At 37.6% G+C, this 22,242-nt stretch overlaps 1 protein-coding gene across 12 annotated transcripts in view; it reads right to left on the reverse strand.

Moving 5' to 3' along the window:
- Positions 1–22,242, reverse strand: part of DYNC2H1 (dynein cytoplasmic 2 heavy chain 1) — a 344,376-nt gene that overhangs the window by 225,298 nt on the left and 96,836 nt on the right. For 10 of the 12 annotated variants that reach the window (XM_041770022.1, XM_041770021.1, XM_041770024.1 and 7 more), the window contains 11 exons: positions 21,740–21,870; positions 20,224–20,472; positions 19,619–19,727; positions 16,059–16,172; positions 14,862–15,004; positions 10,852–10,936; positions 8,912–9,066; positions 7,365–7,520; positions 2,412–2,525; positions 1,687–1,847; positions 603–726 (listed from right to left, as the gene is read on the reverse strand). In XM_041770022.1, the coding sequence (XP_041625956.1) occupies positions 603–726; positions 1,687–1,847; positions 2,412–2,525; positions 7,365–7,520; positions 8,912–9,066; positions 10,852–10,936; positions 14,862–15,004; positions 16,059–16,172; positions 19,619–19,727; positions 20,224–20,472; positions 21,740–21,870 (1,541 nt within the window). The remainder of the gene's footprint in view (positions 1–602; positions 727–1,686; positions 1,848–2,411; positions 2,526–7,364; positions 7,521–8,911; positions 9,067–10,851; positions 10,937–14,861; positions 15,005–16,058; positions 16,173–19,618; positions 19,728–20,223; positions 20,473–21,739; positions 21,871–22,242) is intronic. The other 2 variants (XM_041770019.1, XM_041770016.1) reach the window with 1 other exon arrangement.

The raw sequence follows: 22,242 nt of genomic DNA on the forward strand, positions 1-22,242 counted from the left end.
CAAAATAAATGTTCTTGAACTACATAAATCCTTAATGATATTTTTATCGACATAAGCACTTCATTAGCCACATTTATAATGAATATATGTCTGTCCACAATAATGTTCATACATCAACCCTTCCTCTTCTGTACACAGGACACATCTTTATTGAATAAAAGCAACTTAGAAACCATTTTATTGGTGTCATAGATGATGCACATAACATTTTGAATAAGAGATCTAAAAAAATGCCAGAATCGTGGATTTATTCATTGAAATTAGATAATAGTATCCTAACACAGATATCTGTTATTATATGACAAATATACAGGAAGCAAGAAAAGCAGACCAGGCAAGGTGGAAGTTAAAAGTGATTGAGGATTCCTAGCAGATAAGAAGATTCAAACACCACTTATGACACCAACTATGCACCCCAAAGCCAACCTGAATTCCTGCCACCCATCTGCTGGGAAATGCTTCTGATACTTAATACCTATGGCTTATTTTTTTCCACTTTAAGTTTTTAGGCAATGTAAATCATTGATATAAAAAACCATATTTTAATAAGCAGAATATTACAGAGTATGAAAGGGAATTCATGACATAGTTTTAAATATTACCTTTGAATCAAAAGATCCTTTATTTTTATAAAGAAGCTCTTCAACGCTCTCTCTTATTTCCTTTGGAATATTTCGCGCATCAAAAGTTGCTATGTCTTCTCTCACACCTCTTTTTGCAAGGAAACTACAATAAAGCATATTACTTCAGATGAGGCTAAATAAAATTTGCCATTCTGACAAAAATATCAATTTAACAAAATGGTGTCTGCAGTACTTTCCACCTACTAGTTAACAAAACTTCGAGTGCTTGGGTGTCCCTGGTTCTCACGAGCTGCCTCACCCTGGGTAGATTATAAGGGCTCCATGCACAGGCCCCATGGCCTTCCTCGCCTTCTAGGGATGACAAGGAGTGCCAAAGGGACGGCACCACATCCCTCCACGAGACCTGCAAGCTGACTCCCTTCTCAGAAAGCTGTTTCAAGTGTTCCCCCAAGCCGCATCTCCCTCCCATCTCCAGACAGAACTCCGTGTGGATATGAGTACGAGCACAAACCACAAGCCCATCACGAGAACAGGATCCCTGAAGCCACACAGCTGCACGGTAGTCACCAGTAGCCTTGGCTTTTCCAGGGCACAGCATGTATTATTCACAGGGCGCCTGCCCTCACTCCTGCCCTGACTCTGCCAAGACTGCAGCACTCTGAGAACAGTGGCTGTATTTTCTTCACCAGTACATCAATATAAACATGATGCTCTGTACTAAGGACCATGTAAATGATCGTGTTTATTGTAATGTTCTTCAAGATTTTAAGGCATTTCTTTTTCCCTCTGGGGAAACAATCACTTACTATGTTGAAAGGAAAATTCAGATCTCAGTACAGGATCACACAGAGCATCTTGAAATATTACAGCAAACTGGTTAAAAATAGGTAATTAATGAAACAGTTTGAGAAACAATGTAAGAAATATTTTAAAATATGAAAGAGGGGCACCCAGCTGGCTCAGTCAGTACAGCATGTGACACTCAATTGTGGGGTTGTGGGTGATAGAGATTACTTAAAAATAAAATCTAAATAAATGAATGAATGAGTCAATGTGTACTTCACTGGTGAAATAATAACATTTCACAAATTCTAAAACTTACCTTTTCATGCTCACCCAAGATGTATCAAAGATACCCATCAACCTTAAAACGCCCTCAAGAATATCTCTGATAATATCAGGTGGCATACGCAGTGAACGAATTTCTGAAAGAGATTCTGGCTTAATGTTTCCAACTGCTAGCTTGGCTTCATTGACTAGAGGCTAAAAAGACAAAGGGCATTTTTTACTTTCAAAAAATATGTATGTAAAAATCACTAACTTCACAAATTATTGAATATTTGTCATTTTATTAAAAATAATGTTACTAATATCCTTTCTCTTCAAATATCAAAATGGTTTAAAACACACAAAATACAAAATCTTCAAGTTTTTACCACCATAACTGTAAGAGCCTAATTTAGAAAATCCAATTTGTTTTGAGACAATTTTGCCATTTTCAAGAGGCCTTTATGTTCTAAGACTAGCTGACTCACCTGGTGAGCAACCAAAAAGGAGCCTGAGTTTGACTTGATTTCCCCACAACACATTTTTCTCCTAACACCCACACAAAGTGGCTTAAAGAAAACACCTATGTTTCTGATGACCATGGGCTCGTTCCCTCCCTTCTCCCTGCAGACTTTCCTTCCTGCTTCTCTTCCACAAATATTCTGGTTGAAAGCCACATTCGGTCATACTGCTGGAAAATCAGTTCAGCAAATCACGTTTGAACTCCTAGAACAGTTGGCAGGCAGACACGGCTCCAACAATGCTTCCTTTGTAGCTTACCTGCACTTCTTTTAACTCATCATCAATTTTGTTCTTTCTTTCTTCAATTTTAACAACTTCTTCTGCTATTTTGTGTTTCAGTCTCTCAAGTTCTGTCTTTTGCTCACTAGCATCCTATAGGGATGTGTAAATGGCATTCCAATTAATTTTAATGCACTCGATACTTGAAAGCATGATATCAAAAATATGTTATTTTAAAATAACATTTTCTATTAAATGTTTTTCTAATGTTAAAGGACATGAGTTTCTAAGTTGCCTGGGAAAAATGATATAACTTATTATTGTATATTTACTATCAGGAAGTTTCTATGCTTTAATTTTTTCTGAATAACAAAGCAATAAATGATTGTATATGAATCAAACAACTCAAAATTGTATAATTTAGAAAATTATCATAATGCTCATTTAACACCTGCAATAAATTATCCAGAGAGGTTAGTACCATTGTGCTCACTTCATAAATGAACAAAGTAAAAAATAAAGTCTTCTACAATTATAACAGTAAAGACTAACAACTCTTTAAGACTACCGTATATTAGAGGTTTGTGTTTCTACAATTTAGACAAAAACTGAAATCATGATGTGATGGTAAATAAATCAACACAAATTAGTACAGATTCAAAGAACACTAAATTATGTATTATATTAGTAACATGTGAAATCTTTGTTCATGCATGCAAATATCAAAGATCCCAGATATGTAAAGATGCTTATTATTATGAATGTTCATATTTGGTTTGTTGATACTAATTGTAAAACCAAAGAGGAAATTTGTCAAGAAATCTTTCAAGAGTCCTTACATCAGCAGTTCTCAACTATATTCTAATCATTCAGGAAGCTTAAAACCTAAAGGCTGGTGTTCTATTGTCAAATATATTGAATACTTTCGCTGGCTGCTGGAAGGGCACAGAAATATTTTAAGACTTACCAAGTGGTTCCCATCTACAGCTTAAGAATCACTGTCCCCCTCCAACTTACATTCAGGTACTCCACACTTCGGCTCAGCTAGAATTTTCTGTACTCCACAGCATCTCTACCACTGCTCCTCAAAGAGAACTTATTTTTCTCCACCTCACACATGAATATCCTCAAAGGCCCAGCTCATATGTTGTTTATTAACCTGCTCTACCAACTGAAAGTTATCACTATTCTGAGATTTTACAGTATTTAATTTGTACTTTTTTTATGTCACAAACCTAGAGCTTCCAGCTTTGGAGGTTACATAGTTTGATACATAAGGTGTCTCTCCAAATTATACTTTTTTATAAAATAACAAACAGAGAGGTCTGTTATTTATGGGGCACTTGGGTGGCTCAGTCGGTTGAGCATCTGCCTTTGGCTCCAGTCATGATCCTGGGGTCCTGGGATCAAGTGCCATGTCAGACTCCCTACTGGGAGTCTGCTTTTCCCTTTCCCTCTTCCTCTCCCTCTGCCCCTCCTCCAGGCTAATGTTGTCTCTCTCCCTCTCTCTCTCAAATAAATCAATAAAATACTTGTGTGTCTAAGCTAGGTAATACAATCAGCTACAATCATAGAAAAATCATCTCTGAATGGTCCAGACAACAGAGCAGCACAGCTGTCAGCCTATAAGACTACAGTTCACTAGTCTGATGGTACACAGGCACACACACTGCTGGATGTAAATATATATATTTGTAAATATATAATTGTCAACAGTACTATCCTCTATACAGCTTCATTTTTTTTCATATTTCAATTTACTCTTTAAAGTATTTGACAGGGGGATCCCTGGGTGGCGCAGTGGTTTGGCGCCTGCCTTTGGCCCAGGGCGCGATCCTGGAGACCCGGGATCGAATCCCACGTCGGGCTCCCGGTGCATGGAGCCTGCTTCTCCCTCTGCCTATGTCTCTGCCTCTCTCTCTCCTCTCTGTGTGTGTGTGACTATCATAAATAAAAAAATAAAAAAAAAGTATTTGACAGATGTTTTTGAATAATAAAAATGGCTGTCTGATTTACATAAATATTTATATTCATCTGTTTCCAAAAATACCTTGAGGAAAAAATTATGCTAAGGTTTTTATACTATAAAAATTACTTTTGAAAAAAAAAAAAAGAAAAAAAGAAAATTACTTTGATTTTCTATAATATTACTTACCAGGTCAGGTACTCAATAAAATTATCTTGGAAACAATGAATGTATACATAACCATCATGTATCTGGAAATGTTACTGCTTTTAAAAGCTTCCCATATGCCAATGGAATTATTTTGGCACATCAGGGTAAGTCTTGATTACATTATTCAAGTCAGCCCAGATAATGCTCCTGTGAGGCTACCAGTCCCTATGGAACCCTACCTACACTCAGACTTCCCATGAAGATGACCAAACTTACACAGAAAGCTTCTTTTGTAAGAATAAAAAAATCAAGTATGAAAAGTTCAGTAAGAAAATAGAGCTGGGAAAAAGATCTTATCAGGTATCCTCTGAGGGCTAAGTGGAGATGATACAACAATGAAAGAGACCAACAAAAAGAGGAAGCTGCCAAAAGCAAACATTTAGAAGCTAAAAAAAAAATCTTCTGAGAGAGACTATCTTAACAGTGATGAAAAACTCAAGAGGAAAATTAGGAAATGATATAAAGGAAGTAGAGCAAAAAGAGAAGAAAAAAAGTGAGAAAACGTTAAGAAAATTAGAGAAAGCAGACCAGGAAGTCCAAAGTCCAAGCAATAAGCATCCTAGAAGGGGAAGACAGGGAGGACAAAGAGGACATAGGACCAACCCCCACCCCTCCACCCTAGGGCTACAGCAGTAGCGCCCCAGTGGCGCAGGGGTGGGGGGGTGGGAGGGGTGGACTCCACAGGCTATCCAACACAGGGGACATTACCCATAGCTAAGGCAGACCATGTCACCTTCAGAAGAATATATTCAACAAGGCTCCAGGGAGGGGCAAAAAGAGAAAGATCACCTGCAAAGGGTCAGAACTTAACTTGGAATGTCTCAGTCTTGACAAGAGAGAATGGAAAAAAACGCAACAACACTTTCAGTATCTAAAAACAAGGGGTTTACATTTCCTGATGACTTAGGCTGCTGAGCACCTCTTCCTGTTTTCTGGCCTTTCCTGCGTTTTCTGTCACACAGGACACCTTCAAATCTTTTGCCCATTTTTCAATTAGACTTTTTATTTTTGTGTTATAACAGTTTCTGTATATTCTGGATGCAAATTATTTATCAAATTTATGTTTGTAAATAATTTCTCCCAGTCTGTGACTTGCCTTTTAATTTTCTTCAGACTTACTTAACAGAGCATAAGTGCTTAATTTCAATAGAGTCCAATTCATTAACTTTTTCTTCTTCTATTTTGGTATCACACCTAAAAAATCTTTGTCTCATCCAACATCATAAACACTTTCTCCTGTATTCTTCCAAAGTTTTATAATTTTATGCTGTACATTTAGACCTATGACTCATATTCAGTTAATTTTTGTACAAGAATAAAGATCATTTTTCCTCTACATGCATATTTAAATACCATTTTTAAAAGATACTACCCTTACCCCATTTAATTGTATAAAATTTTGTATAAAATCTCCATTTTGTATAAAATCAATTCACTATGTACATGTCTATTTCTGAACGCCATAATGTTCCAAGGATCTGCCTCTTACTACACCAGTATCACAGTGCCTTGATCGCTATAGTTCAACAGTATTTAAATCATACTCCTTCCAATCTTATTGAGTATTTGTGCCACTTGCTTTTAATGAGATTTATACATTAGTCTAACAAATATTGAAGTTAATTTAATTAGAAGAGGTATTAGACTCGCAGTAACGTTAACAGTCACCAACATGAAGATGGAGAAACACATATGAGACATAATCAAGGAGGTAAAGTAACAGGATTTAGGGATTCATTAAAGGTAGGGATTGAGAGAACTTAAGTCTAATATAATTTATAAGTTCTGTCTTGAATAATTAGCTACATTGTCAATAATAAGGAAACTACAGATGTCGGTGAGGATGTGGAGAAAGGGAAACCCTCTTATACTGTTTTTGGGAATGCAAACTGGTGCAACAACCCTGGAAAATAGTGTAGTTTCCTCAAGTAGTTAAAAATAAAGCTACCCTATCATCCAGCAATTGTACTACTGGGTATCTACCCCAAAGGATACAAAAGTACAGATTCAAAGGGGGCACCTGTACCCATGTGTTTATAGTAGCATTATCAACAACAGCCAAACTATGGAGAGAGCCCAAGTGTCTACCAATTGATGAATGGATAAAGATGTGGGAAACACATACAAAGAATACAACCCAGCCATAATGTTCATGAGACTTCTAAGCAGACCACTGGGGATTTGAGTCTGAAACTCGGAGAGAGCAGGGCTGAAGGATGAAGAAAGGAACATGGGGGGTCAGCACAGAAGCACGGGCAAGTGCATCCTGAGAGGGCTCAGGCAGAGCACATGACCTGGGCAGGGAAGGATGTCAAAGAAATCTCCTCAGAAAGGTTCGATAAAGGAAGGACAATGGCAAAGAGTAGGTAGAATCAAAATATTAAAATATCATGAAAGCATAAGTAAAATGCTTCTTTTGTAAATCTTGAGAATATTAAAGACAGGTGAAAAAAATCCTTGAAGCCTGAAGGAGATGAGTTTAAGAAAAATAAAAGGAAATATCAACTAGCAGAGGGTAAACAAAATTGCTTACAGACAAACCTATATCCACTTAAAATGTTTATATTTGTATATTTATAGGGTTTAGATTGAGTTAGTAAATGGTGAATTGAGAAGACTATAACTATGATTTTAGAATAACATGGGAAAAATCTATGCTCTTCCACAAAGCTCAAGTACTTAATACCACCAGTCTGACTCAGCACAGACAAGAGAGATTTTTTAAATCCACATATGTAAAAATGTAATTTTTCCACACAATCAGGCATCAACAGTCTCCCTACTGGCTACATTTCTGTGCTCTCTTAGAACATTACCTGCATTGACACTGTGATCTCTTGAAGGGCCGCATCAGCTTCATCTTGCTTAGTTTTAAGTAATACACTTTGTTCTCCAGCCTTTCTGTTCAGCTCATCCACAAGAGCTTTAGCTTCATTCAGTTTAGACACACCAGCCTGTATCAGTAAAATTAGCTAACAATTTAAAAAGGAATTTTATACACACACGGTAAATAAAATCTATAAGAAAGCATCCAGGAATAACTAAGTGTGTACACATCAAACACTTGCATGTGGCCTTGGGTTTTTCCTTACTGCTAATCATAATGACTTATTCAACTGTACACCCGTTAGGAGGTAGTAAAAGACACCACAGATGCATAAAGGAAACACGGATTTTAAAGCGTCAGTAAAGCTAAACAGATCAACACATATTTGAGAGCTTAAAGATCATGATTTTTATCCACTGCATTCTATGAGAGAGAAAACAGAAAACAAGGAAAAACTCAATAAAGCTTTTCCATATTTCAGCTTTTTCATACTCCCTGACTACTCTTTCATACTGGACATACCTTGGTTCTGTACATCCAGTGTCTACCTTTTTTTTATAGGAGGCTGCCTCACATACGGTTCTGGTGGGCTACCTATTCTTTGGGTGGGTATCTGACCCTGGGCAGGCCAGTATGGCACCCTATCCCACCGCCCATGAATAATGCAAGGAATGGACATGAAAAATATTCCTCCTCTTCTATAATAGGAGTTGGGTTTTTGTCACTAACAAATGAGAAGATCTGGGAAGACAGTAATGGCAAAATGGAATATAACCAATATTTACTGAGCAATTTTATGTTGCTACATAAAATACATATGTGCATATGTATTTTATCTAATACTCTCACAACTAATTCAATTAAGTCTCAAGTCAACAAGTTTAAGTAATTTACCCACAGCACCACAGAGAGAACCAAATCAGGAAAATGACCTTCCCAAAACACATATAGTCAGTGGCTTGCTATGGGTGAAAGTGAACCATTAGAGTGATAAAGATGACATTGTCTATTAGGATGGATCCTAGTTTATGACACTGACTTTGGAGAGGAAATGCTCTCAGACAACTTCCATGGCTGGCCTTTAATGCCACATTTAAGTTGAAGCTCTATAATCACAGAAATGCAGAAAGACAACTGTTCATAATGTACCAGGTGACATGGATAAAAGTATTATTTTATAAAGTATAATTTTAATTTTAAAGGTTATTATAAAGTTTAGTCTCAGATATATTTTAATTAATAGACATTTCTGAATTTCTGAAAATGTTTTCATGTTACAGAAACTTTTAAAGATCATAAACTACCAAAAGCACATAAATACCACCCAGTGAAGAAAAAAAATATTGAATCTAAATAAAAATTACAAAACCATTACTATGCCTACTGAGCCACATTGGTAGGTGAGACTGTTTTAAGGCATATAATACAATACGGTACTCATTTATACCAAATACATGGCACAGGCAATGGATTGTGATATACATAACCCTTGTTTCCATAGATAAGTAAAATAATTAGAGATTACCAATATTGTACCTGCAAATGACTTTGTCTTTTTAATAGTTCGTTTTTCTTGCTGCTACTAATGGCAGAATACACACGTAAAAAGGTCATATATCGGCTTGGTGTAGCACCATATGCTTTACAAGATTCATGGATTAATAAAAATGATTTCAGAAAATCGAGATCAACTAGAAAGAGAAAAAAAAAACAACTTAATATACACATGATCCATTGTGAATCAGAGAAAAATCATCTTAACTACTTCTATACCAGATACTTCTACCTAGAACTAAAAATATGAGGTATCATCTTTGCATAAAGGTATACAGGTATTCCTAGACATCCATTCACAGCTCCCACATTCCCTATGAATTTGAATTATTTAATTTCAGTGGTCTCTACCTGTTCACTGTAACGTATTTCCTCTGAACACTTTTATTGCTGTAAGAAAGATAAATCTACAGATTGTCATGACATATATTAGTTAGAACTACATGTAATTCAGAAGTAAGCACAATAAAAGCTGCTTGAATGGAAAAGAAATGCCAAACCAAATAACACAGAGACATTCTCATTTGACACAGCAAAAAACAGGCCAAAAAATGAGTCAGTTCACATAGGATGCCACACATCCGTAACTAAGCACATTATCTTCCTCTTATCACCTCAATCTATTTTCTTCCATATTCTCTACCTAGGTCAATAAAGTCAACTTCTAATTAATGTTCTAAGCCAGAACCCTGAGACATGTCCTTGCATCCTCCATCTTTGCATGTCATGGCCATCATGTAACTCAGGCGCCCCTTCAGATGCTTCCTGGGACCCCAAGTCCATTTGTCCTCTTGGATTACTGCAGTGGCCTTCCACAGCAGTCTCATCACCTTTGGCTTCTCCCTACACCCAACCTATTTTCCAGTAACTGAGGAAAAGGATGGACCAAACCTGTCTTGTCCTCGTCATCCAGTACTTAACTGCTTACAAGAACATGTTCTAACCATCGGGCTGCTTATAGATCCAGTGAAATACCTCTTTTATTTCTCTGAGCCTTTTCCCTGCTAGTCACTTTAGTAGCCAGAATACCCTTCCCCAAAAGGCTTGTCTGCTGTAACATCTACCAGTCAGTGGTCTCACTTTCAAAAGGCACTTCCCCAAAACTCCCACCATCATTTATCTCACCATATCAGAGTTTATGCTGATATAAAACTTAATTCTTGCTTTTCTCCACAACACTATGAGCTCTAAGTCATCTCTAGGATCCTGCCCACTACCTAAGGTAAAACAAGTTCGATAGCTATTTGGTGACTAGATGGTGAGATACATAAATTAATGAATGTGCTATATTTAAAAAAAAAGACCACATTGAAAATTAATTCGAAACTGGAAAAAATAAGAGTATAATTAAGAAAATACTACGTCCACACTCAAAGAACACCATAAACCTTTTTCATGTATCCGTTTTGTGCTAAGTGAAAAGTGAAAACTAATATGAAAAGTTTAGCCTTCAAGTCAAAGACCCCAGACAATGTAAGCAGAACATACAATCATCTGGGTCAAAAATATATTTAACTTCTTAAATGTAAACAATAATGAGTTAGGTCCTATATAAACTGACATAAACATGGGTTTATAAATACAGCTTTAATTTACTTTTCATTAAAAGAAACATTCATTACAGGGAGCCTGGGTGGTTCAGTAGATTGAGCCACTGACTCTTGATTCTGGCTCAGGGTCGGGATCAAGCCCAGCATCCGGATCCACACTCAGTGAGGAGTCGGCTTGGGATTCTCTCCCTCTCCTTCTGGCCCTCCTACTCATTCTCTCTCTCTCTCTCTCTCTCTAATAAATAAATAAATCTTAAAGAAATATTCATGTTAGTTAATCATTATTCAAATTCATAATCACTGTGAATCCTTAATTAATCTATAACATCAGAAAATGGCAATTATTTTACCAAGACAATTTCATCCAAATACCTGAGCTTTTTTTCTTTTCTTCTTTCCTTTTTTTATCGCTATACTTCTCTTCACCATCTGTTTCACTGAATAACATTTCGGGTATCTAAAACAGGAAAAGCATTTCTTCAAACCACAACTTAGTATGAAAAAGTTCAAATAAACCCAGTGTCAGAGGTTAAAAAAAAATTCTAGGTGTATTACCAGTCTAAGAAAAATAAGGAATATATCCATCTTCAGAAGACATTATTCCCTATACAAGATTTTGACATACAACAACCATTAATTGACTGCAAATTGGTGATAACACCTCACTTGAAAAATGATTAGACCATGTGAAATGAGGGCAATCCCGGTTTAGACTGAATTAGAAAATAATCACAAGTACCATTTAAAGTCATTCAATGAGAAAAATAAAAAGTTTTATTTGACATCGTGGCATAAAGGGATAGTAAAGATTCTAAGCTTTCTTGAGAAATAACTAAAAATAAATGAAAGTAATTCCACAACTGGAAATTAACAATTTCACAATTGATAATCCTACAAACTATCTGTTGTCAGGCTACTGCTAGGTTTTTACCACTATCAGAAATAAGAAAATCAAGTTTCAAAAACATATTATTATGATGAAAAGTATGACAGTCTAATAAGAGTACTAATTTAAATATACAAAAAAACAAAAATAAAATATTCTTAGTTTCTTAAGAAAAAATTATAGTAGAACTCTGACATTTTTGCAACAGGAAACACAAGTAATCTGGTGGGCAGGTCAAAGTCTCAATTTCAGAATCTCCCAGATTAAACACAATATCAAAAAAAAAAAACAATATCAGACAAAAGACCCCTTTCACTGATGAAGAATCTGGAAGTGCCATGGTTCTTGACCACAGAGTATGGTTTTTTTCCCTCAAACATCTTCACTGATTTCTGCCAAAACACTCGAGCATCTGTGAGAATATTTTAAATTTATCCTTCCAAATCAATTGAAATTTTTTCTTAGGAAACTCGCTTTCTTTGAAATAGTCTACCCCTTATGTCAAGTAGTTTGATTGTGGTAAACATCTCACAACATATACATACACCAAAACATCACATTGTACACATTAAATATGTACAATTTATATTTGTCAATTATATCTCAATAAAGCTTGGTGACAAAATAATGGTCTACCCCTAAACACCACTGTCCATAAGCACAGTGCTCCTGGCTGGACTGGTCCCACTTCTTTTTACCTCCATTTCCCCACCCGAAATAAAAATGGCAAATTAATGCTCCTAATGCCTACTAATATCATCACCTCTCCTATTTATTGCCTTCTCCACCACCTTTTCCTCAGCCAATCACACCCTACCTCAAACTGTCACTAACCATAACTAAAATAATTCCATCATCTCACTCACAGATATCCCACTTACCCCCAGCTTGTCTCCTTTGTAAGGTCAATCAGCCTCACGCTCCACCAAGACCTGCGATCTATTAACTGGAACATCCCCACACTTCCATTCACCATTCTCCCTATCATAATTCCTCAACTCTGTGGCCCTAACTCAATTGGTCATACTCAAGTAGCAAAGCCCCAATTCTGGCCAAATGCTGACCTTCCTGACTGCTACCTCACACCAACCTTTATACCACCCAGCCCTCATACCCCTCCTTTCTCCTCAGCCTTCCTCTCTTTCACTCTTCCAAACTACTCTGTATATCTTCTTCCATCCCACCAGGACTCCACAACTCTTCCCTCAGCTTTTCTCTCATCATCTTCCTTCCTTTTGCTAAGGAAACAGAAGCAGACAGAAGACTGTCCAGCTCTTCCCACTACCACACTTGCCCACTTACTTGCACCTGGGCCTCTGTACTCTGCTTTCTTTGCCTTTGTAATGGATGCGGTTTCCCTTCTGCATGCAAAGGCCAGTCCCTAACCCCTCACTTGTGCACCAGTGACATGTTTCCCTGACTTTCAAATATTTTTGTTTCCTCTTTTGCATTCCCAACAGTACATGAACATACAATAGTATGTCCTATCTTAAATTTTTTAATTTTTAAAAAAAATTTTTAAAAGCATTATATTTACCTACTTCCTTCCTACTAATCCATTTCTCTCTTCTACTTTAACACAATTCCTCACAAGAGGTGACCACATTCACTCTCTCCAACCCTCTTCTCATTCATTCTGAACACATTCCAATATGGCAACCACTAACTGGAACCACTTTATCAGATCACGAATGACCTCCATGTTGTTGGAGCCAACAATCACCTCCAAGGCCTCATATATGTGCATGTGTACAGTTCATCATCCCTTACTACTATGAACACAGTCTTTCTTAGCTTCTAGACTTGGCTTGTCTTCACGCTCTGCTGGTTTTCCTCTTTTGTCCCCAGCAGCTCCTTCTCAGTGTCCTTTGCTGTTCCCTCTTCTTCATGTCACTCTCTTAATGTTGAGGAGCCCCAGAGTTCAGTCTTTGAATCCCTTCCCCTTGCTGTTAATGCTCCTTCCTTGACAATGTCCTTCATTCTCATCACTTTACATACCCCTATACTCTGATAATTCCCAATGTTTTATCCTGAATACCTGGCCTTTCTTTCCACCAACCTCCACTCTTCTACATCCAGATGCCTGCCTTCTCAGCCCTGCAACTTGGATGTCTGACATCTCTCCTTAACACATCTAAGACCAAAGGCCTCATATCCTCCTCTTGAAATGCTTTTCTCAGTCTTCCCATTCTCCGCTGATAGACTCGAGCCAACATACTTGACAGTATCCTGGATCCTCATCTCCTTTTACACCTCAGTACAATCTGTCAGCAAAATTCCGTTGTTTCTATAGTAACACATATCCAGAATCCAACCACTTGTCAGTGCCTCTACTACTCCTTCCCTAATGTACACCATCCTTCTCTCTACTTGGATTCAACAGCTTGTAACTAATTCTACTCTTGCCTTCTAGCCTCTATTCTCAACCTGGAAGCCAAAGTAATCCCATTACAACATTACAGCAGTTTTGTTTATAAACTTCCAAAGGTTCCCTCACCTGTTCCCAGGAAAAGCTAAAATCCTTAGAAAGGTCTATAAAGCCCCATCTTAACTGTTGTCCTCTTACTTCCCTGACCTCACACCCAACTACTCTCCCTTGGAATCACACTGTAGCTGAAATGGCTTCTTGCTGACCCTCAGAATCACCAGGCATGCTGTCATCTCGGATCTCCATGAAGAAAGCATTCAACCCAGTGATCCCCCAAAACCATGTAAATTCCATGAGGTCAGGGACTTTTGTCTGCTTTTTCGCTGCTCTAACCCCAACATATAGAACAGTGGCACACATTAGAGACCCAATTACTTCTTAGTGAAGCCTCTTGCTCATGTGGCTTCTTAAGACCAGAATGATTTTCCTGCCCTTTATCTACTTGCTGAAATCTAACTAAAATATCATCTCATCTGTAAAACCTTGTCTCTTATCCCTTTGACTCATGATAGGCAATAGTCTGTATCTCTATTACACAAAAATGAAAAAAACCAATGCTTGAGAATATAAATATCATTCAAAGAGACAATAGTGAAAAGTATTATTTATCAAACAAAGCAATGTAAGAGGCTTCCAGTTAGGATGGTACACACTTTAAACACATCCCCCTCCCAACATGTAGCACTGATAGATGTTTTTCAAAAAAAAAATTTTTTTTAATTAAAAAAATGGCTAAAATTATTGCTGTGATGCTTCTATTTTAAGCTAGTCTAGGACAGGCTAGCTGAATAAATTTTTTAAGTATAATAAATGAATGAATGAATAAAATTTTTAAAGTATAATAAATACCTCTGTAATCCTTAATTATGAACATAATCTTCAACATAATCTTCTTTAGTTCAACTCAACTAAAATGTCATACAAGAGCTAAAGAGAGGTTTTCAAACATCTATGTTCAGCGCCACAATTAAAGTAATATAATAAACACCAAAGCAAAGTCAGGAAAATATGTAACTTCAAAAAGAAAATATGCTACTTTTCATTTCCACACTTAAATGTGAAACTTACTTTCCTCATGCTGCTATCTGACCAACCCTCCATCCACAACACCTGGCATTTCTTATGCAAAGCTGGATTGCTCTCACAGTTTATTATGAAGTTTAAATTTGCAGAATCCATTATCAAGACAATATGCAAGTTTTGCTGAATTCCTAAAAAAAAAAAAATTATCATGGACATCACAAAAATAACAACTGGGGAAATCTATATATGGTCTGCTTCTATGAGTTTAAAATTTTCTAAAATGAAATGGTACAGCCATTAAACAATATTATAGTTATTTTTATAGTACTTGTGTGCATGCGTGCACACGTGTGTCTGCACTTGTATGTGCATCTGTGTGTGCATGTGTGTGTGTGCATATGCTAGGAGAAAAGACACAGATGGAATCCAGAAGAGGTAAGTGTCATCAACATACTGCTGTTTTGTGTGTTCCTCCTCAAACGTGATACTGGATTCTACCTGGCAATTTTTCTTTCAAGGATTTTGGTTTCAATATTCACAAGCAAACTGATCTCCAATCTTCCTTTAGGAGAAATGTATTTTTCCTGTTTCAATATCAGTATTATTTTCCCTTCATAAAAAGGAATCTGGAAACTTTGCTTCACTTCCTGTGTTCTGAAATGTCTCTAACAACATTGGGAGGATGTGTTTCTTAGACATGTGGTAGTTTCCTTGTGAACTTAAGGGGGGGGATAGCTCTTTAACCACTTTGTCTATGTCAACAATAGATGTTCTCTTAGGGACAAAAAGGAGAGAAGTGTAGCAGTAATGTTGGGATGGTATCATTAGTGCCTAATAGTCACTTCTTCCATGTTAGGTATTTTCAGTGCACATAAAGCTGCTTCTGTGATCACAGAGAGTTGTTGAGCCAGAAACTATAGAGTCTGGCAAAACTGAAACGGTTCAATAATCTTCTGAGACAGGGCATTCTAAACACTAGTTTTAACACGCAAAAACAAAGGCAGCAAAGTAAATATTCCAAGAAACATTCAAACACTTTCATCCTTCCCTCTTGCTAAAATTTTGTTAACATGCTTTTACTACAGGTTAGCTTTCCAAAGCACCATAAAAAAGAATAAAATTACCAAATAGACCCAAGATTTAAGATAATTCTGCAACCTAATTAGAAAATATAGCAAATTAGATGGTATTTATTTCACATGAACCAGAGTTTGAATTGATGGATTCAATATAGTTACTTACTATATGTAAAGTAATTGAAGACAGGTCCAAAAAAACCATCCTGAGAAGCTTCATCTTTAAGAGGCAACAGCAAAGGCTCCAATTCTTCTAGGGTATAAAGTCCAGGAACTTCACCTATGGAACATGGCGCTTCTTGTGAATTTTAGCCACATCACCCTAATTCAAACACATTTTAGATCCCCAATACTTTTTCTACTTTTTGTCAGTCTGCTCTTACTCAGCCTCTTTCCAAAAATCCTATCACAAATTTACCTCTGTCGCCTTCATTTGATAAACTCAAACTCCTAAGCAAGCCATGAATGACAGCAGGTCATTTAACTGCACACCTGTCTTTCTCTCTACCCCTCCACACAAGACCTCGTATTCCAGCCTCAGTGAACATCTTCCTGTTCCATAAATATAATAGAATACTCCTCCTTCCTGGGATTTATACCCGCAGTCTTCCTCTGACCTCTACCTTCCCCCAAGAATGACCATCGACCCTGAGACACTGCTGTGCTGACTGCCACACCCAGGAGCCTCTACTGACTGCCTGTGCACTGAGGAAAGCACTCTTTCTCTTTCACACGTCTAAACATATCACTGTTAAGCATTTATTGCATCAAGTAACCATAAATGAAGTCTTTTCCTTTCCTTCTCAGTTAGATTCTGAATTCCCAAGGGCCAAATATTTGATCAGGTTCAATATTAACCTTAGAACACACTTAACAAAGTATCTGGAGGATAAATATATATTAGATGAATGAATAAGTGAGCCTGTACAGAACTAGTCCGTGGCCTGCCACTCAGCAACAGAATGATGAAAGGCAAATCACAATGGATTAAGACTACAAGTATTTGATAGGGGCTGGACTATGTCTTATTCACCACTATAAATCCAGTATTTAGAACTGGGACTGGCACATAACAGGTCTGTTAGGCCAATATATTTAAAGGTTGCAAGAAACAGTAAGATTAAGTGAAAACCCTTATGCTACAACTCCAAGGTAGTGAATTCACAGAGGGCCTATCACAGCCTGATCCATGTTAGACCCAACTCAGAGGTGCCAGACCACTCCCCACCCACCAAGCTTGTCCAAATTCAAACACACACCCACAAACAAATCTGCTCTTTCTCTAAATTTTGGCCATACCAAGACACTTTTGATTCCTTAAATTTAGCAAAGAAAGCTAGCTCTATGTACATACTATCCACTATAGCAAGTATGAATTTGAATTCCTCTTTTCTGTCTGGAACCATGGAGGGTACAGAAGAGAAGAAGACGGAGGTTCCTGCTGTGCCAAAAACCCTTAATAAAAAGTAAATGAATTTCACAGAGCTGAAGATCAAGCATCTGAGAAAAGTTTACCCAAAAGATGCTTTGAAAGGCAAGGAGAAAACTTATCTATGAAAAAGGTGAGCATTACCACAAGGAATATAGACAGATGTACAAAATTGAGATTCGAATGATGAGAATGGTGAGAATGGTGAGAAAAGCTGGCAACTTCCATCTGTCTGTGGAACCCAAACTGGCATTTGTCATCAGATCAGAGGATCAACAGTGGGAGCCCAAAAGTTCGAAAGGTGTAGCAGCTTCTCCTTTGCCAGATCTTCAATGGCACCTTGGGTAAGCTCAACAAGGCTTCAGTGAACATGCTAAGGATTGTGGAACCATATACAGCATGAGGGGACCCAACCCTGAAGTCAGTGACTGAACTGATCTACAAGCATGGTTATAGCAAGATCAATAGGAAGATAACACAGATTGCCTGATCTCTTGGTAAATATGGCATCTTCTGCATGGAGGTCCGATTCACAAGATCTGTTGGACAATGTTTCAAAGAAGCAAACACCTTTTTATGGCCTGTCAAATTATCTGCTCTGTGTGAATGAAGAGAAGGACAACCCATTTTGTAGAAGGTGGAGATGCCGGCAACAGGGAAGACCAGATCAATAGGCTTATTGATGAACAAAGGTATCTACCATGATTATTTTTGTAATATAGTCAGTTAATAAATGACTACTTTCAAATGGAAAAAAAAGAATTTGAAATAGAAAAAAGGGACAAAAAAAAAAAAAAGAAAAAAGGGACAAAGGCCTATTTTCTCTGAAAGTATTTTTCAAATACTTTTTTGCTAAAAATATTGGTAAAATTTAACTTACGAATTTTGCAGTTATAACTTGATAATAAAGGCCAATTTTTCTTAAGAGAAAAACAATAATTACTACATTAATGCTTATTTGGACGTTTGCTTTCACAAACAAAACAAAAAACGAAAATCACAACAAAAAGCTGTCCATGTGGTGGACCAGTTTATTTCAGCCATAAGGAGCAGGCTCCACCTAGTGACAGCTGAGGCAGTACTGCAGGGGTACACACCCTGAAAATCAACAGAGGTTCCCCGGGAGCCTCCACTCCCACTCCAGCACTGCCTCTGCAGGACTCGGGAATGGGAGACACATCAGCCACCTGCATGACGAGAGGCCCATCTGCAGTCATTTCAACACTGAAGTGTAGATACTTCATATTATAAATTACATGTTTTCTTCTACCATAGCTATTAAATTCTGAAGAAAAGACTACTTCATGTCAGAGCCCACTAACATGACACAAAACAAGCACTTACTAAAGATTTGGTATAACAGTAACATCATGGAAACTTGCTTTTAACAAGGTTTACTTTGTATTTAAATAACAAAATCATCTTGGTTCAAGCTTAAAGCTAAGTTACCTCATATCAATTCTAACAGTGACTACTCATAAAAAGATCTGAATAAATCTCATGAATCCTCCAGAAAAGAAAGATATGGGAAACGGCAAGTGTCCCCTCCAGGAAACCACGAAAAAGGTCAGGTGGCTCAAGAGACAATTAAGAGCAAACCATGATTTGGGAAGCATGAGACCTCAGACTTTGACAATATATCTGTACTTACATATCCATGTTCAGGCTATTATTCAACCATTCCTCTAATGGTGGACAATGAGGTTCTATCACGTTTTTTATTATAAATTATACTATGTATTTCCCCGCATACTCATTCTATTATCTTGTAGGTAGAAATTTCTCCACATAATAGAGCTGCTATGTTAAATAACACTGGCTGATAACTTTCCCAAAAGACTGTAACAGGCAACAGTCCCACCAAAAGTATAGAAGTCAGTTTTTCAGTACATTCACTGACATTAATCATCATTTTGGGGGGCACCTGAGTGACTGTCAGTGAAGCATCTGCCTTCAGCTCAGGTCATAATCCCAGGGTCCTGGGATCAACCCCCACATCAGGTTCCATGCTCACTGGGGAGTCTGTTTCTCCTTCACTCTCTGCTCCTCCCCCTGCTTGTGCTCTCTCCCTTTCAAATCAAATCTTAAAAAAAAACTAATCATTTTTCTGTTCTTCAATGTCCTGATTTTATAAAAATGGGGTTTCTCAATTCTCCAGCTCCAAGCGTGTTTAACCCAATGTCCCTTTAGTAAAAGCTGATAGCACATATCCTCTGAAATGCAATTTTACACAAGGTAACATTACTTGAATAATCTTTACATTATTATTTTTCTTTGAATACAAATCATTCACTTGCCTGAAGACAAAAGGCTATTGATCATCTCCAAAAATGTGGGATGTACAAACTGGTAATCCTCCAGGAGTAAAACCACCTGCTGTGCTTCAATCCCGGCAAGATGCAGCACCTGCATAGTGAGAAGAGAGGACTGCATAACAATTCAATACACAGGGCTCAGTTTAAAACTTCCATTTGTTACGTTAAAAAAAATCTTTCTTTTCTCCCTTTTCTCTTTCTTTGTAATCAAAATTAAAAATCAAACTCCAGCCACATAGTTTGGAAAGTAAATCCAGTCCATGAACAAACAGGGAAAATGTTAATGATTTCACATCTAAGACAGATGATCACTTTTAAATACATCCACACATGTCCTATAGAAACTCTGTCCTTTCATCTTCCATGTCCACCTAAACTCTCATAATCCAGCAGAGCTAGAAATCCTAAGAAGCAGCTTTTTCCTATCTGTATATAAAATACAATTTTCTAATAATCATGGGGAAAATAATGATCAAAATTAAAGGCACTGCTGTATCTGTCAGAGACATAATGGTCCCTGAAGGCATTCAGAATAACAACTAATTGTGATTTCAAACCAGATAAAGCAAAAGATTTGAGTGACTCACATGTTTGAGATCATTTTTGAACTGCTTCAGTTCATACCCTCTGGAAATCTTTGGAGAAAACAGCACTGCTCCATGCATATGACTGACCAAAGAAGTGATGGTCCGACGCCCGACACCACTGCGTCCCGCCAGGAGAAGGGAGCCTCCAGGGAAGCTCAGCACTCTGTCTATCCTAGACATATACTCCAGGACTTCTTGGAAAAGTAAAATATCTAAATTCTGGTTATCTCGTCCATAATGAATAAGGCCCTTTTTAAAAAAAATCACAAAGAATGTTTTATAATTAGTACACGCACCATTATGAAACAAAAATGCTAATCATCTAGATTAAGACTTTATTTTTGATGAGCTCTGCAAAAGGGGTTAAGTGACTGTATGTCATCTCATGCTCCACAGCCTAAACAGGAATCCAGCTCTTCCTATGAAGAAAGCTTGTGTGATACCAAACAGCTTCAAGGGCTCACAATAATCAGATACCTGTGGACACCATTAATATGAGTAAAACATAGTGAGAGATAGTAGGTTACTTAGAAAAACTTCAAAAACTCTCAAATTCGGGCTCCCTGCATGGAGCCTGCTTCTCCCTCTGCCCGTGTCTCTACATCTCTCATGAATAAATAAATAAAATCTTTAAAAAAAAAAACTCTCAAATTTTACTAGTTGCTTCAAATAAAATCTGTGTGCAAACCATAAAAAATAATTTTATGAACTCTGGTAAATATGTACCACGTGGGGATGAATCCAAAACCCACATGTGGGCATTCTGCCCTACCAGGAACTGTGTGAAGACAAGAGAAGGACAACTCAACTTCACATACTTAACAACTTCCAACATAACCAAACTTCACAATATCTGTTCCACGCATAGCATGAAAACTTTTTTTTTTTTGAAAACTTTTGATATAAAACCCACACTCACTTCCACAGCAAATATTAATTTCAATCAATCATATATAATCAACATCAGCTGGGGGCCTGTGCAAGCTGTGCACTGGGACTTCCTCAGGCTGGGCCCAGGAGGCAGAATATGTTCTGGTTATCAAACTGATTCTAATACTCACTAAACTTGGACACCAGTACTCTAGATGTTCTCTTCTGCCAACACGTACCTTGGCAATCTTACCCATATCTGTATGAGTATGCATAAATTTAGTTAGATCTACCACAACCAACTATATCCCACAAGAACTGGTTCTGCCTGTTGTATAATCTTCATCTGCCTTAAAAAGCTTACAATATTTCTTAAATGACTGTAATCATAAACAAATCCCAATTCAAACTCGATTCAAATTATACCTCTCTCCCTTTATTTTTAAAATTTATTTGAGGGAGAGAATGAGTGAGAGAGGGAGAGAAGGAGCAGGGGGAAACGGCAGATGGCAGAGGGAGCAGTAGACCCCCCCCCCCCATGAGCAGGAAGCCCGATGCAGAACTCGATCCCAGGACCCTGAGATCATGACCTGAGCCGAAGGCAGACACTCCACCGACTAAGCCCCCCATGTGCCCCAAGTTATACCTTTCTGATAACATCCTTGAGATCTGCAGAATTCAGTTTTCCAAGTGGTTTTCCATGGGGAGGCAGTGGCTGTCCTGGGGCTGCCCTTGCTCCAGAGTTGTGTCGGGCTCCCCAGGTAACATAGAAACTGTCTGCAGAGACAAAAGTATGTGCTGTTTGTGATGACAGCATCAGGAAATACATGGCTCATAAATTATTTTTTAGTTAATCAGTCCAAATAAGAATCATCCCCAGTAATGTGAAAATAAATTCCCCTATGGTGTGCCTGTAGTTAAGACACAGAGACCTTACATTGTGATGTCAAGCTGTCCCTGCAAAGTAACTGGTGGTGTCGGCACGCTCCATCTCTCTCCCCAAATGAAGTATCCTCCTCCTAATTCCCCCACTACTCTCCTTTTGCTGCTTCTCCCTACTACCCTCTCCTTCTCCACAATCTCCATATAAAATTGGCAACTGAAACTGAAAACTCTCTCTGAGAAAGAGCACAGATTTATGAATACCGT

The sequence above is a fragment of the Vulpes lagopus genome, chromosome 10, assembly GCF_018345385.1.
Source record: "Vulpes lagopus strain Blue_001 chromosome 10, ASM1834538v1, whole genome shotgun sequence".
Lineage (NCBI taxonomy): Eukaryota > Metazoa > Chordata > Mammalia > Carnivora > Canidae > Vulpes > Vulpes lagopus.